Genomic DNA, 16,081 nt, shown 5'->3' on the forward strand with positions numbered 1-16,081 from the left:
GAGCAGGTTGAAGATGTCACACAGATAAGCGAGTTTTGCTATCCACTCCTCATCACTGAAGTGTGCTGCCAGTGGTGACTTTTTTCCTGAAATAAGTCTCTATAGCTGCTCTCTTAACTCAAAAACCCTGGCCAGGGCTCTTCCCCCTTGATAGCCACCTGTCTTTAGTGTGTAAGAGAAGGCTTTTGTGCTCTGCATCCATTTCGTCGCAAAGCTGCTCAAACAGGCGTGAGTTAAGGGCTTTTGCTTTGATGTGACTGATGACTTCAACAACGTCACTCAATATGCTGTTAAGATCAGGTGACATTTTTCGGCTAGCCAGCATTTCCCTGTTTGTGACACGGTGTGTAGACTGGCATTCAGGAGCAACCCCTTTGACTCGGGTAGTGAAACCAGTTAACCATACAGTCATAGCTGCAGCCCCGTCTGTGCATATTCCAGCACAGAATGACCAGTCCAGTTTTCCTGACATGTTGACATTCAAAGACTTGAATAGTTCTGCCCCAGTTGTGTTAGTTGGCAGTGGCAGTGCACACAACATATCCTCATGCACATCATCTTGAAATATATATTGCACGTAAACCAGCAGTATTGCCTTGCTGTTGACATCGGTAGACTCGTCGACCTGCATAGCATACCATGGTGACTCGTTAAGCTGTTCCAACAGCTGTGCTTCGATGTCCTCTGTTATGTCATCGATTCTCCTTGAAACTGTGGTAGCTGAAAGAGAAACCTGTGCCATCTTGTTAGCTGCAGCTTCTCCCAACAGTTCACGGCACATGCCCTTGGCAGCAGGCAGAATCCATTCTTCACCAACAGTGAAAGGCTTCTTAGCCTTAGTAATACGGCTAGCCACTAAGTACGACACTCTCAGAGCAGCAGCATTTGTGGAAGTGGTGGCTGTCAGCACTTGCTTCTGTCCCGCGTGCTCATGTTTTTTCCGCTCAAAAAACTCAACGGGTTTGTCTTTAAGTGCAGGGTGCTTGGACTCAAGGTGCTGAAGCAGTTTTGAGGGCTTTATTGCCTCATTAGACAGCTTGTCTGTACATATCACACACATGGGGCCACGGGGCTTGCAGCGTGCAAGTCACCGGTTGCAGTAAAGTCGTATTTTATGTACGACTCGTCGTATTTTCTGTTGAGGGAAGCTTTCTTTTTTTTTGCAGTCTCGGCCTCAGCTGTCTCTGCGTTATCATCATCGTTAGGCCTTTTATGTCCCTTACCACCTCTTCCAAAGAAACTCTCAAGCGACAATTGTTTTTCACTCATCGAGTAGTTGTAGGTTAATGACCAACTGATGACCTCGCGTGCGTTCAAGTTCAACAGTGGGCGTGACAGGCAATGAGGAAAGGTGCAGCTGACTCGTATCGTTTCACATCCAGTGAGTTTGCTGTTGTAATATGTCACCTGTAGAACACTATATCTGACAATTTAGAGAGAATGGTGGGGCGAGGTCGGTGGTAGTAAACTGGAGGATGGTTATCACCTGCAAATCAGAAAAATGATGCACAGTGTGGTCCGAGACCACAGGTAAATGCAGATGGGATGCATGTAAAATCACTGAATTAGGTTGGAGAAGAGGACAGTAAAATGTTGGGGGAAAAAATTACTAGCCATGTCTAGATCATGTTAAGTTAATTTGAAAATATCTCCAGGATAGTGGAGACAAACAAAAAATATGAAGGGGTTTTGTGAACACATAGTGAACAATATTTGATGATTGAAAATAAAAGAGGAGGAGTTGTGAATGACTTACAAAATTCCTAGTTTAATGCTGAAATGATATAAAGGTGACTGTTGTTTAAAGGATATGTGAAAAGCTAGGGAACTTTAAGTACTAGTAAGGTGGAAACATAATGAAGGTGGAGCAAGCTAAAGTTACACTTGGAGGAGTTTGGTTATTGCATTTAGGAAGTAAGTGAAAGGATGCACTTGATGGCATTGTGCTCAGAGAGGCTAAACCCAGGTGGGTCAAATAACTATCTATTGTATGAAAATATGAGAAGTTTGAATAAGTACATGAATGTGTTTGGACTTTTGGATAAGTACATGGGAGGGGTATGAAGAGCTTTGTTCCAGCTGTGGGTAAATGGGACTAGGCAGAATAACAGTTCGGCATGGAGTAGGTGGGCAGAAGGGGCTGCCCCTGTTCTGTGACTCTAAGGCTATGTCCACACTAGACCGGATAAATCCGTAATCGAAGCTTTTTCTCTTCATCTTGACCTTCCGTCCACACTGTAACAGCATTTTCCTCCCCCGAAAACGGAGCTTTTCTAAAACACTCTCCAGAGTGTTTAAATCTGAAAACGCCGGTTGTCCATTGTAGTGTGTATGGGGTAACCGACTAATTTTTAAAAACGCTGTCATGACGTGCCGGAACAAATGGTGGCAGCAGTGTGGCATTTCATTGTTTTCTTGAATGCAACCTCCAACACCACAACAACAATATCTGACAATACATGTGTAACAGCCTAATGTAACATTGTACGGAAGTACAAGATAACACTGATGCAGACATGTTTTATACATTTAACAAGGCACTTTGTTTGTCATGGCCCCTTCTGGCAATCCCCCACCTTACTATTTACCTCAGGAACTGGGCTTCAATCCCCATCCCCTCATTTAATTTCCACTCATTCCCAGGTTCTACTAACTAACTAACTACGCACACCTGCTTTCCATCAGAAAATGTAGGATAAAGACCCTGTGATCACAACAAGGAGCTGCCAGTTCATTGGTCAACTCCGGTGTGAGTAACTTCGTCTCATGTTTCTTAGGACTATCAGTTCTAAGTCTAGGATTGCTCCTGGATTCTCTCCAAACCCAAGACTTCGGGTAAAGACTCCTGGAAACCGATTCCACGCTTGCTACGGCGATAACACCTCCCGACTCTGCGCCCGTGTTCTGCACTTGGGTTCGTCCACTGCCACACTTGTATAACATGATTAATATATTGCTTGTGCAAGCATTCAATAGATGCAATTGTCACTTTTGCCCGGTAACTCATTTCATTGCACATGTTAAATACAGCAAAATAATACACAAAGACATGGCAAAAGTAAAGGCAAACAAATGAGGTAACAGCAAATTTCACTTTTGCCCAGTAACAAGCCTTGTTGCATTTAGTTGTAACTGTTGTCCCTTTCATTGGTGAAGAGACTATGGCTGTAGGAAATGTTTCTGGATAAACGTGCACCAAGTCTTTTGTTTGGCAATTTCCTTTTAAGTTTTCCTAGTCTGTAACTGGACAAACGCGCACCAAGTGTACCGTTTCCTCTTTGCTTGTTTTCTGTGTGTCCTGCGCATGCCCAGTAGGAGGACATTCGCCCAAATATCTGTTCTAATGTGGACGGAGGTATTTTGAAAAACACCTGGTGTGGACGCCTATCGTTTTTACGCGAAACTGGCGTTTTCAAAATTATCCGGTCTAGTGTGGACGTAGCCTAAGATGCTGTTATTTTTACTTCCCTTCTCAGCAGAGCCTCTTCTGTCCATATCTATGGAGGGAGGCCAAACCCCAGATTAATTCGGAGTTTACCAGCATGTTATTCCTGATTTTTAATTTTGAAGTGCAGCTTGGATTCATTCCTAACATGAGAGAAAGCTAAATCTATATCCTAAATCTACATGTTTTAAGAGTTTCATAATTAGCATTTGTTTCAAGAGGACTCACACATAAAAGTAAGGATATAGTGTTGAGGCTTTGGAAGGTGTTTATCAGACTATATTTGGAGTGTTGTGAACGGTTTCAGGCTCCAAGTCTAAGAGAGGATGTGGTGGCATTGGAGAGGGTCCATAGGAGGTTTGTGGTTAATGTAGGAGGAGTGTTTGATGGCGCTAGGTCCGTACTCACTGGGATTTAGAAGAATTCTAAAACTATTGAAAGACCAAGATAGTGGATGTGGAGAGGATGGTTCCATTAGCAAGAGAGTCCAGTTCCACAGGGCACAGCTTTGGGACAGAAGGACATCCATTTAGAACAGAGATGAGGAACTTCTTTGGCCAGAGGGTGGTGAATCTGCAGAATTCATGGCCATAGACAGCGGCGGAGACCAACTCATTGTATATCTTTAAAGCAGAGGTTGATAGGTTCTTAATTCGTAAGGGTGTCACAGGTTAAGGGAATAAGGCAGGAGAATGCGGTTGAGAGAAAAAAGAAATCCGCCGTGATTGAATGACAGAGTAGACTCAGTGAGTTGAATGGCCTAATTCTTCTCCTACTTCTTATAGTCTTAAAATGTTCAATTTTCAAACAATTTAGGTTAAGTCATCTAGTTAGAGATCATGTTAACGGAGGGATGTTTAACAGAAGTATTTCTTTTGCTGCTCTTGGAATTTGAATTGATCAGTGGATGTTGGTCCAGTCCATCACTCAAAAACTAATAACATCAAACAAATAAATATTTTGGACCGCACTGCCATAATAGTGTGCGGTGTGCCTTAACAGAAAGTCCAGGTGTTGATGCACTGTGGAATCTGGTGACTGTAGCAGGGCGATCTTACAAGCTTAATGTGCCCTATAATTGTGCAAAATGTTACTTGACAATAAATATCCTCTGAACCATAGTACAAAGCAATGCTCAAAGTTATTTCTCATAGTAGGGGAATCTAGGACAAGAGGACACGACTTCAGGATTGAAAGACATCCATTTAGAACAGAGATGTGGAGAAATTACGTTAGTCAGAAGGTGGTAAATCTGTGGAGTTTGTTGCCACGAGCAGCTGTGGAGGCCAAGTCATTGGGTGCATTTAAGGCAGAGATAGATAGGTTCTTGATTAGCCAGGATATCAAAGGGTATGGGGAGAAGGCAGGGGAGTGGGAATGATTGGAAGAACTGGATCAGCCTATGATTGAATGGTGGAGCCGACTTGATAGGCTGAGTGGCCTACTTCTGCTCCTATATCTTATGGTCTTATGAAATAATTTATTCAGTAACTTTACTTTTTAGTTACTTTTGAATTAATAATTCTCTACCTGTATGCCTTTTGAATCGTGGAACTAATAGCAGGAATATGCCATTTACTCCCTCATGCCTGCTTCCCTATTTAATGAGTTCATCCTGCTGGTTTAGCCACGGGGCTCTCCTTGATACAAGTAATACTCAAAAATCTAGTGATCATCTCTTGAATATACTCAATGGCTGAGTCTCCATGAGCATCATGAGTAGACAATTCCAGACATTCACTACCATCTGAGTGAAAAGAATTCTAGTCTCTTTCTTGAGTGTTTGATCCCTGATGTTGACTCGTAATTCTTACATTCTATACAAACAAAATTGGAAGAAGATTGTATCGCTGCATTTTCCTGGTCTGTCCCATTTAAGAATCCTGTATGTGTCAATAGGATTATTTCCTTGGTGTTTATGAGGGGGGCCAATTCAATCTATCTATCTATATATATATAATTAATTAATTGGTGGCATCCGTTAATCTCACGAGACCATGGATCTGCACCTGGAAAGTCTTGCTTCAGTGTGTGTTAGAGCAGCATCTGTTGTGGCTGTAGAGCCCTACATGGGAGTGACAGTCTCGGCTGCAGCTATAAAATCTTTTTTTCTTGTCACAATCTTTACCGCCACTGCCTCCAAACAAGAATAAGTACAGTGAACTTTGCACTCCTTGTTAACAAACATATACTTCAATAGTTTTTGTTTGAATTTTTAAAATGCTTTAACTACTTTGGTTTTAATTCATTTAAGCTCACATCGACACCCTTGTACATTTATTTTTGTAGGGGAGTATTGCAAAGCAGTTTTTGCATATGAAGCAACCAATCCTGATGAACTTAGCATTAAGGAAGGTGATCATATTCTTCTAATCAGTAAGGTAAGCATTTCCTTGGATATAAAAAGACAAGTAGGCAGTTACTAATAACTTCATAGAAAGATCTCATTGTGAGGGTTTATAGTCCATCTTTTAGCAGTCCTGTTATTCTTAATCTCTCGCAATATACAACATATAAATTTGGGTAACCGATATCATCAGTGTTCCATTTGCATACATAGGGACCAGATAATCAAGAATGATGAAACAAAATTGCTTCATATTTTGAATAAGGCTGAAATACTTCATTGATGATCTGTTCTGCTATATTGTTTGACTAGTAATAGGGTATATTCAAAGTACTAATCCTGAAGACCTCAGTGATAGCCTTTTGTAACAATATCAGGCAAATGTAGAGGGTTAAGTTCTAGAGAGAGAAAACTGTTGTAAGGATCACCAGGAGGAACTAGTCTACACCTTGGACAAAGTGGGCATCATGGTGACTTCCGGCTCTCTGTTAATCTTGATGGTTTTGGTATCTAGCTTGAGTTGATTGTACTGTTGTTTGGACAAATGCGTCAACAAATGGTTCTTGTTTGTGAGTTCTATTTTCAACTAAAGCTGGCTTAAGGGAGCTAGGGCTTTACTCTTTGGAGAGAAGGAGGATGAGAGGAGACATGATAGAGGTGTACAAGATAATAAGAGGAATAGATGGAGTGGATAGCCAGCACCTCTTCCCCAGGGCAGCACTGTTCAATACAAGAGGACATCACTTTAAGGTAAGAGGTTGGAAGTTCAAGGGGGATATTAGAGGAAGGTTTTTCACTCAGCGAGTGGTTGGTGCGTGGAATGCACTGCCTGAGTGAGTGGTGGAGGCAGATACACTAGTGAAGTTTAAGAGACTACTAGACAGGTATATGGAGGAATTTAAGGTGGGGGCTTATATGGGAGGCAGGGTGTGAGGGTCGGCACAACCTCATGGGCCGAAGGACCTGTACTGTGCTGTACTATTCTATGTTCTATGGCTTGCACTGCTTATAGTTGGGCTGCATTTAAAGGAGAGGGGTGATGTGACTGCAGCAGCTACTAATAGTGGTGCAGATTGTGAATCTGATCAAGGCAGCATCATCACATGGGAGAGAGCTGACTCCAAGGTATTTAAACATGGTACTGAAAACTTTGTTGGAGTAAATGGAAAAGAGCTGCAAGAGGCAAGGATGCCCACCGCACCGATGTTTTGAAAGCAATAGAAGCAAATAGCCCATGAAGGCCAAGGTTTGATCACTGAGAATCTGATTGCAATACTGCAGATAATTTATTGTCCACTGAATTCACAGTGTTCCTGTACTGCCTGGCCTTTCAGCATTGTGTTAAAATGTACACTGATCAATAATGATGATGGAACACTTAGTGACTGGAAATTGGGGCTAAACATTAGTGAGAGCCATTAACTCTTCAGTGAATGTTACCTCTTACTGAGAACCCTTTTTGATGCAATCCCTTCCCTATCCTCCCAACTTCAGCATAAAGTAGAATTTTTGACATCTTTACCCATAAAACTGCCATATCATTATGTTGGATTGTGCTTGATCTTGCCCTTCTATCCCATGCTGTTCCTGCAGCTGCAGGCTTCACAGCACTTTGAGTCCATTCAACCTGTGGACCTTCCTGCTGCTTCTGTCCCATAAACACCAATCGGCAAACACCAGTCAAGTCTGGTGGTGAATGCAGAGACCCAGCCCCTGGACTGCTATGTTGACCTATCAAAACCCTTTGGGATTACTTTTAAATGTCTTTGGTAATGTTAAAAAGGATTTAAATAACTTCTAAAAAATTTACAGGATATCCATGGTTAAAAAGTATTTCTCTGAACCCAGCTTTTCAGTCAGCTTCAACAATGTCATTAAAGTGAATGAAGCCCGTGGCAGACACACTGCAGGAGACTCCCATGGGCAGGAGGTCAGGCAAGTTGACACATGAAGAATCTCGCTACTAGTTCTCCCAGGAACCGTTGGCAAAAGTTATGTGTTTCAGGCCTTTGAATGTAGACTTGAGGATGCTCTTCAATTGATTTCACGTTTCACTTCTGCTAGAAGAAAGATTTGTTATTTAAAGATAAAAATCTTATACTCTTCATTTCTTTGTTGTAGGATACAGGAGACAGGGGATGGTGGAAAGGAGAACTAAATGGCAAGCAAGGAGTTTTCCCAGACAACTTTGTTGTCATGGTTTCAGAAACTGGAAGAGAGGTACGTTTGTGCTAAGGAATAAAGGAGTTCAGGGAAAAACCTCTATCTTTCTCCCTTATAAAATTGCCTTTAATTTGTAGGGTTATGCAATTAGCTTCTCGTGTAGATGTTTGATCTGTTCTGTGTATTTTTAAACCACTTTATGTATGTAATTTGTATTTCTATCGCTAATAATGAGCTGAGCTTTCAGGTTCAGAACAAATAGGAGTGATCTGTTTCAAATAACCTTTCAATATGATGTGACTGATCAGACTTTTGCCTTGATTTCACCTGCTTCTCATGTGACCTTTGACTCTTCTGCAGAACAGAAGCCTTAACCTTGAATATATTCACTTCATTCCCTTTTCACATTTCCAAAAGGAAAATTCCTTTTGCAAATCCCTAGCTCACCTCCATCTTTGTTACGTTTTCCAGGGAAAGCCAATAACTTCGCTGTTCTGTTTTCACCATAGTCACTCATGGTTTATGAATGTAAACCACTCATGGTTTACAACAGGGGCACAAACACTCATTCCGTTCTGTGTAATACATTCATTAGCAAAACCAAATGCAGGCTGAGTCACTGCTTTGTCGAATACATCTCTTTAGTAGTCTGGGTTACTTGGAGTTCTAGTTGCCCGTCCGTTTGATTCTCCGTCCCACTGTCTTTCTCTGTCTTAGGCATGCTACAGGAATCAGCATTGAATACAACAATTTCAGATATTTAGATTTTCTAATATAAGAAAAAACTGTACACTTGTAATGCAAGGTGATCAGTGAGCAGTATTCACGTATTCTTTTCAAGTTCTACAGATGCTGTGTCAACCAGCTGGGATTTCCAACATTCATTTAGACTTCACAAAAAACATAATTTCCTGTGTTAGCCATCTTTTTTCTTCTCCCATCTGTGCTCATCATCCCCCCCCCCAATTAATGCTGCCTCCAACCAGATTACCAGCCACTTAAAAACTCTTTCTCAGTCAATGCCAAACTGTGCCTTCCATTTTTCAATTATTGTGTTTTTTAATATTTCAGTGTTACTGTTAGTGCAACTAAAACTGCAATGCTTCTTTGAATATAGGTTATAGCTGCTCCAAAAGCTCCTTCAAAATTACCCCCAAAGCCAGACCTTGATGATGTAAGTTGTTTCTTGCAATAACCATTGTAGCAAGCTTTGGTGTAACTTTAGTATTAAGTAGCTGTGCATGCATATTACATGCATATTTTTAGATAAATCCAGATATTGCAGAACATCAATGCGTTCAAAAGCAGAATTGCACAAATTTTAAGATGTATCATTTTTGCAAGTTTAATATTCAGATCTCATTAGAAAATGGATGAAATTTTGTGAACATATAGATAAGAAAATGAATTCATTGAGGAAATTTAAGTCGAGTTATTATTTTTAGACTGTTCATTAATTCCTTTAATTAAATGTATGAGGGACCTGGTATGTTTGGTGCTTCACTTAATACGATGGTATGTTTTTTAGAGTATTGGTACACTTTACACTTCTACATGTTTTACTGTGGAACAAACACTAAACGTGTATTTCCACATTTCTTTTTAATTTCTCTTTTGTATTCCACAAGATTCAGTTATCTATTTCATCAATTAAGTTAGATTAATTAGTACCTTACTGTACAAAATCTTCAAATGTGGGAGCTTATGCCTACGTGAATCCATTGATTTGGAAAATACAAAAGCTTTGCCTTATTTTTCTACTTGCATGTAAAGAGCAAATGAACAGGCTATTTTTTTTTGCTCTGGTAAGCAAGACAAGGAAATTGAATCGTAAACAGGTGTGCTTATTCTTTCCAGGGGACAGCAACTAGAGTGACTGACTAGGAACTGGGGTTGTTGCCATTATATTTAAATATTTATAAAATATTTGTTTTAGGAAGGGGAATGAAGAATGGTTCTCAGGTCATATTAACCAACATTTCCTTGAAGCTAGTCAGCATCCTTAGATCATAAGACATAGCAGAATTAGGCCATTCAGCCCATCAAGTCTACTCCGCTATTCCATCATGACTGAACCTGGATCCCTCTCAACCTCACACACCTGCCTTCTCACCGTATACTTTGTTGCCCTTACCGATCAGGAAACTATCAGCTTCCGCCTCTGGCACACTGCTAGTGAAGACAGATGCAAAGTACCGTTAAATTCATCAGCCATTTCTTTGTCCCCTATTACTAACTCACTAGCATCATTTTCCAGTGGTCCAATATCAACTCTCACCTCCCCTTCACTCTTTATATAACTGAAAAAAGCTTTTGGTATTCTGCTTTATATTATTGGCTAGTCTGCCCTCGTATTTCATTTTGTTCCCCTTATAGCTTTTTTAGTTTTTTGTTGGATTTTAAAAGCTTTCCAATCATCCAACTTCCCACTCACTTTTGCTACCTTATATGCTCTTTCCTCGGCTTCCCTTGTCAGCCACAGTTGCCTACCTCTGTCATTTGAGAACTACTTCTGTGGGACATATCTATCCAGTGCCTTGTGAATTATTCCCAGAATCTTAAGCCATCTCTGCTCTCGCATCATCCTCGCCAGTATCATCCTCTAATTCTCCTGGGCAAGCTCCTCCCTCATGCCTCTGTAATTCCCTTTAATCCATTGTGATACTGATACATGTGAGTAATGCTTCTCCCTCTCAAATTGCGGTATGAATTCAATCAAATTATGATCACTGCCTCCTAAGCTCACTCAGCTCCCTAGTAAGATGTGGGTTATTGCACAACACCCAATCTAACATAGTTTTCCCCTCAATAGGCTCAAGCACAAGCTGCTCTTAAAAAACCATCTTGTAGGCATTCAACAAATTCCCTCTCTTACGATCTGACACCAACCTGATTTTCCCAACCTCCTTGCATATTGAAATCTCCCATTACAATTGTGTCATTACCCTTATTACATGCCTTTTCCAGCTCACTTTGCAATTTCAGCCCTACATCTTGGCTCCTATTTCGAGGCCTATATATAATTCCCGTAATGTTTTTTTTCTCACTTGCAGTTTCTTAACTCCACCCACAAAGATAGAACATTCTCTGACCCCATGTCACCTCTTTCTGAAGATGGAATTCCATCTCTTACCAACAGAGCCACAGCACTGCCTATGCCTTCCTGTCTGTCCTTTCAATACAGAGTATACCCTTTGATATTAAGCTCCCAACTATGGCCTTCTTTCAGCCACAACTCAGTGATGCTCACAACGTCATACTGACCGATCTCTAATTGCACCATGAGTTCATCCACCTTATTCCAAATGCTACGCGCATTTAAATACAGCACTTTCAGTCCTGCATTCTTCACCCTTTTGAATTTTGCCTCAGTGATACAATTTAACTCTTTGCTCTGTCTGCCATTGTACCCATTCATTGGCTTGTCCTTCCTTACATTCATGTTACCCACATCATCTACTTGTAAACCTGCTGGCTCATCCTCAGCTCCATCGTACTGGTTCCCACCCACCGCTGTATCAGTTTAATCCAGGGGTCCCCAACCTTTTGCGCACCGTGGACTGGTTTAGTATTGATGATATTCTTGCAGACCGGCCGACCGGAGAGAGGGGTGGGGGGGGTGGGGTGTTCAAGTTCAACAGTGCGTGACAGGGAATGAGGAAAGGTGCAGCTGACTCGTATCGTTTCCGTGCAGACCAGTAGCAGATGCTCGCGGCCCGGTGGTTGGGGACCACTGGTTTAATCCACTGGCAATAGCGCTAGTAAACCTGTCCGTAAGAATATTGATCCCCCTCGGATTTAAATGCAACCCATCCCTTTTGTACAGTTCCAACCCGCCCCGGAAGAGGTCCCAATTATCCAGAAATCTGAATCCCTGCCCCCTCTCCAATTCTTCAGCCTCGCATTTATCTGCCCACCTCATTCTATTCCTATCCTCACTGTTGCATAGCACAGGCAGCAATCTCATGATTTATTCCCCTTGAAATCCTGCTTCTCAACTTTTTTTCTAGATTATGAGAACACTCAGTCCTCTTTTATTGTCATTTAGAAATGCATTCATGCATTAAGAAATGATACAATGTTTCTCCGGAGTGATATCACAGAAAACAAGACAGACCAAAGACTAACACTGACAGAACCACATAATTATAACATATAGTTACAGCAGTGCAAAACAATACCATAATTTGATAAAGAACAGACCATGGGCACAGTAAAAAAGAATACTCTCAAAGTCCCGAGTCGATCGACTCCTGAGTCCCTGATAGCGGGCGGCAAAAGGAAGAAATTCCCTGTCATAAACCTCCAGGCACCGTCAACTTGCCGAGACCTTGGAAGCAGCTGACCACAGCCGACCCTGAGTCTATCCGTCCGAAAACTCCAAGTTTCCGACCAGCCTTCCGATACAGTCTGCCGAGCGCCATCCTCTGCCAAGCGCCTTCGACCTCTCTCTGGCTGCTGAAGCACGCAAAGCCGAGGATTTCGAGGCCTTCAGCTCCAGAGATTCCGGTTTCCACACAGTAGCAGCGATAGCAAAGCAGACATTTCAGAAGTTTTCCAGATGTTCCGCTGTGCACTCACGTCTGTCTCCATCAAATCAGGATTGTGCACGGTCCCCTACTTGACAGATAACAGATATTCATCACCGGAGGCCGCGTGTGCTGTCGTCGCGCCGCCATCTTCTCCCAATTTCCAAATTCCTTACTAACTCCCTGTATTATTTTTTTCAGGACCTCCACCCTTTTTCTTCCTATGTCATTGGTACCAATATGTATCATAACTTCCAGCTGCCCACCCTCCTTTTCAGGATATTGTGGACACATCCAGAAACATCTTGGAGGCAAACTACCATCCGTGTTTCTTTTTCGTGTCCACTGAATCACCTATCTGTCTCCCTGACTATAGAGTCCCCTATTACTACTGCCATCCTCTTCAGTTCCCTACTCTTCTGAGCCACAGGGCCTGATTCAGTGCCAGAGGCACGGCCACTGTTGCTTCCCCCTGGTAGGTCCCCCCCCGCCCAATAGTACACATTACTCAAAATGGAGTACTTGTTTTTGAGACAGATGGCCACGGGGGTGCTCTCCACTATCTGACATTCTCCCTTCCCTCTTTTGACTGTCAGGCAATATCAACAAAGAGCAAATAATTTATTAATCAGATGAACTGGCAACTGAAAGATAACTAGATTGGCACTTTGAAGAGTGAGAGCATAGAACACAGAAATCTACAGCACATTACAGGCCATTCAGCCCACAATGTTGTGCCAATGATGTAACCTACTCTAGAAACTGCCTAGAATCTCCCTACTGCATAGCCCTGTATTTTTTCTAAGCTCCAAGTACCTATCTAAGAATCTCTTAAAAGACCCAATTGTATCCACCTCTACCACTGTCGCGGGCAGTACATTCCACGCACCCATTACTTTCCATGTGTGGAAAAACTTGGCTCTGACACACCCCTTGTACAAATTAACTTGTACACTCTATTCCTGAAATGAAGTTATGGTTTACACTTTTAGACTTCTGTGGTTCTTTGCTTTCATTAACTGTAAAGGATGTCCTAATTGTCACATGCTGCAGGAACCGTGGAAGATAAAATAGTAATGAAGTGACATGCTAAGGTGATAAGTTTAAAGCCAGTTTTACATAACTTGTTCATGAAAAGTCCCTTTGTGGGTGATTTTACAGTCCAGCATCCAATAGAAAGAACTTAACTTGAGGATAAAATAATTCTTAGTGCGTTGATGTAAGATTCAAATCATTGATGAGGACTGGCATCTTCCTTCAATTTTATATTACAATCTAAAATGAGAATGGATTGATAATGAAGCCTTTAATTTAGCAAACCCCTGCCTTGCACCTTTTCTGGAAATGAAGCAGAGTAGAATACAGAAAGAGAAAAGTATAATGAGCTTTAATAATTCTAAGCTTTATTTAGTTTATTACATTTCATATATTCAATTTCTTCCAAGTAACGTGTGTTCCATGTTAGGCTTCACTTGCTATGTATCTTTTCATGCTGCAGCAAAATCAAACTCCACATCGAATTTTGCCGCCTGCCTTGTGTCGGCTGGATTTATCTTGTTATGTGTGATCTTATTTTTGTGACAAATAAACGAATAAAAAGAAATCATGAGAAGTATTATTTTAAAATAAAATTAAGAATTCAGAAGAACTAAGTATAAAAGATTCCTGTTAGGCATTTGTACTAAAACAGTTCAATCCTTTGTCACTGTTTAAATTCTGGTTTTATGCTTCTTTACAGAAACCAAAAAAGCCACTGCCCCCTACAAAAGTACAAGGTACGTTCTTACAGCCAGCTGCTGAAGTGTATTTTGTGAGTTTGTGCCAAAAGTAACCGATGGGCATTTTGCTTAGTGTAAAATTTGAAGGAACCATTCTGGAGAGAAAACAACTGTGATAGTAACATTTACTTTAAACATTGTTCAAAATACTATTTGGCCTGTGAAAGCTGTTGTCACTGTTGCAATGGAGAGAATTGTGGTAGCAACAGTTCACAAAAGCTGAACAGCCACAACCAGCTTGATCTGGTTTTGATGGTGTTTCCAGAACTCTTTCCCCCCCCCACCGGGTTTCGTTTGGCTGTATGAGGACCAATTTTGTCCCTTGCACTTCTTGTGCTCTTAATATATCTGTAGAATCCCTTGGGATTCTGCTTCACCTTGTCTACTAGAGCAGCAGTCCCCAATTACCAGGCCGCAAAGCATGTGCTACCGGGCCACGAGGGAACGATATGATTTGGTGATATGAGTCAGCTGCACCTTTCCTCATTCCCTGTCACGCCCACTGCTGAGCTTGAATGCACGCGAGGTCATGACCCACGCGTCATCCACGTCAGCGCGGGAAGAAGATCAACTCCTCGAGCTTGCAAATGACGACGGGCTGAAAAGTATGTTTGACATAACATCTCTGACGGCATTCCGGATCAAAGTCAAGGCTAAATATCCTGAGATAGCCACGAAAGCACTGAAAATGTTGCTTCCATTTCCAACATATCTCTGTGATGAATGCAACGAAAACTAAATTGTGGAATAGACTGGACATAAGGAACCCCCTTCGAGTATTGCTGTCTCCCGTCACCCCTCGATGGCACCGTCTTGTTGCAGGAAAACAAGCCCAGGGCTCCCACTGATTCAGTGATATTGGTGTGTTGCAATGATTTTGTATGTTCATACGGAGAAAATGTGTGCTGTGTGTTTAATATCCAAACGTTACTTAAAATATTATGATGCTATTGACATATAACCATATAACAATTACAGCACGGAAACAGGCCATCTCTGCCCTTCTAGTCCATGCCGAACGCGACTCTCACCTAGTCCCACTGACCTGCGCTCAGCCCATAACCCTCCATACCTTTTGCACCAACCTGGCTTCACCTATCGTCTTTTAGCTATTCCTCCTTTCACTCCCCGCCTCCCTCCCCACCTTTTTATTCTGGCGACTTGCCCCTTCCTTCAGGTCCTAAAGAAGGGTCTCACCCTGAAACGTCAACTGTTTATTCATTTCCATAGATGCTGCCTGACCTGCTGAGTTCCTCCAGCATTTTGTGTGTGAAATTACACTCTTACTCCTAGGTGTCAATACACTTTTGTGCCCTACCATTCACTCCTAGGTGCCAATGCATTCTTTCGTACCCTACTGTGGATTGACATTCCAAATGCATTACCTCACACTTGTCTGTATTGAAATTCATTTGCCAGTCCTTGCCCATTTCCCTCACAAGTCAATATTTGGAAATAACTCGGAAACTCTGTGGCTCAGGTGGTTGATAGTTGGGTTGAGTTGTTCTCCAACCTTGAAATCCATTTGCACATGGAATGCCAAGATCAGAGAATAACTCAAACCAAAATCAATATTCCCCTGTAGTCTATGAAATCCTTCTTCACCATCAATAATTCCTAACTTTGTGTCAATTGATCAAGCCTTGTGCGCTAACATCCAAATCATTTACATAAATAATGAATAATAAGGGTCCTAACATCAACCTCTGCAATGGTCACCAGCCTCCATTCCAGGATACAACCACCAACAACCACCATCTGATTTCTGCCTCCAAGCATTTTACAATCTTGAGATTCATCTCCTTGCAGGCAGCCACAA

General features: G+C 41.7%; 1 protein-coding gene across 2 annotated transcripts in view; it reads left to right on the forward strand.

The window, feature by feature from the left end:
• cd2ap (CD2-associated protein) overlaps positions 1-16,081 on the forward strand; it is a 253,762-nt gene that overhangs the window by 169,367 nt on the left and 68,314 nt on the right. For both annotated transcript variants that reach the window (XM_063034875.1, XM_063034884.1), the window contains 4 exons: positions 5,735-5,826; positions 7,914-8,012; positions 9,073-9,129; positions 14,223-14,259. In XM_063034875.1, coding sequence (XP_062890945.1) covers positions 5,735-5,826; positions 7,914-8,012; positions 9,073-9,129; positions 14,223-14,259 — 285 coding nt within the window. The remainder of the gene's footprint in view (positions 1-5,734; positions 5,827-7,913; positions 8,013-9,072; positions 9,130-14,222; positions 14,260-16,081) is intronic.

Source organism: Mobula hypostoma, chromosome 2 (genome assembly GCF_963921235.1).
Source record: "Mobula hypostoma chromosome 2, sMobHyp1.1, whole genome shotgun sequence".
Taxonomy (NCBI): domain Eukaryota; kingdom Metazoa; phylum Chordata; class Chondrichthyes; order Myliobatiformes; family Myliobatidae; genus Mobula; species Mobula hypostoma.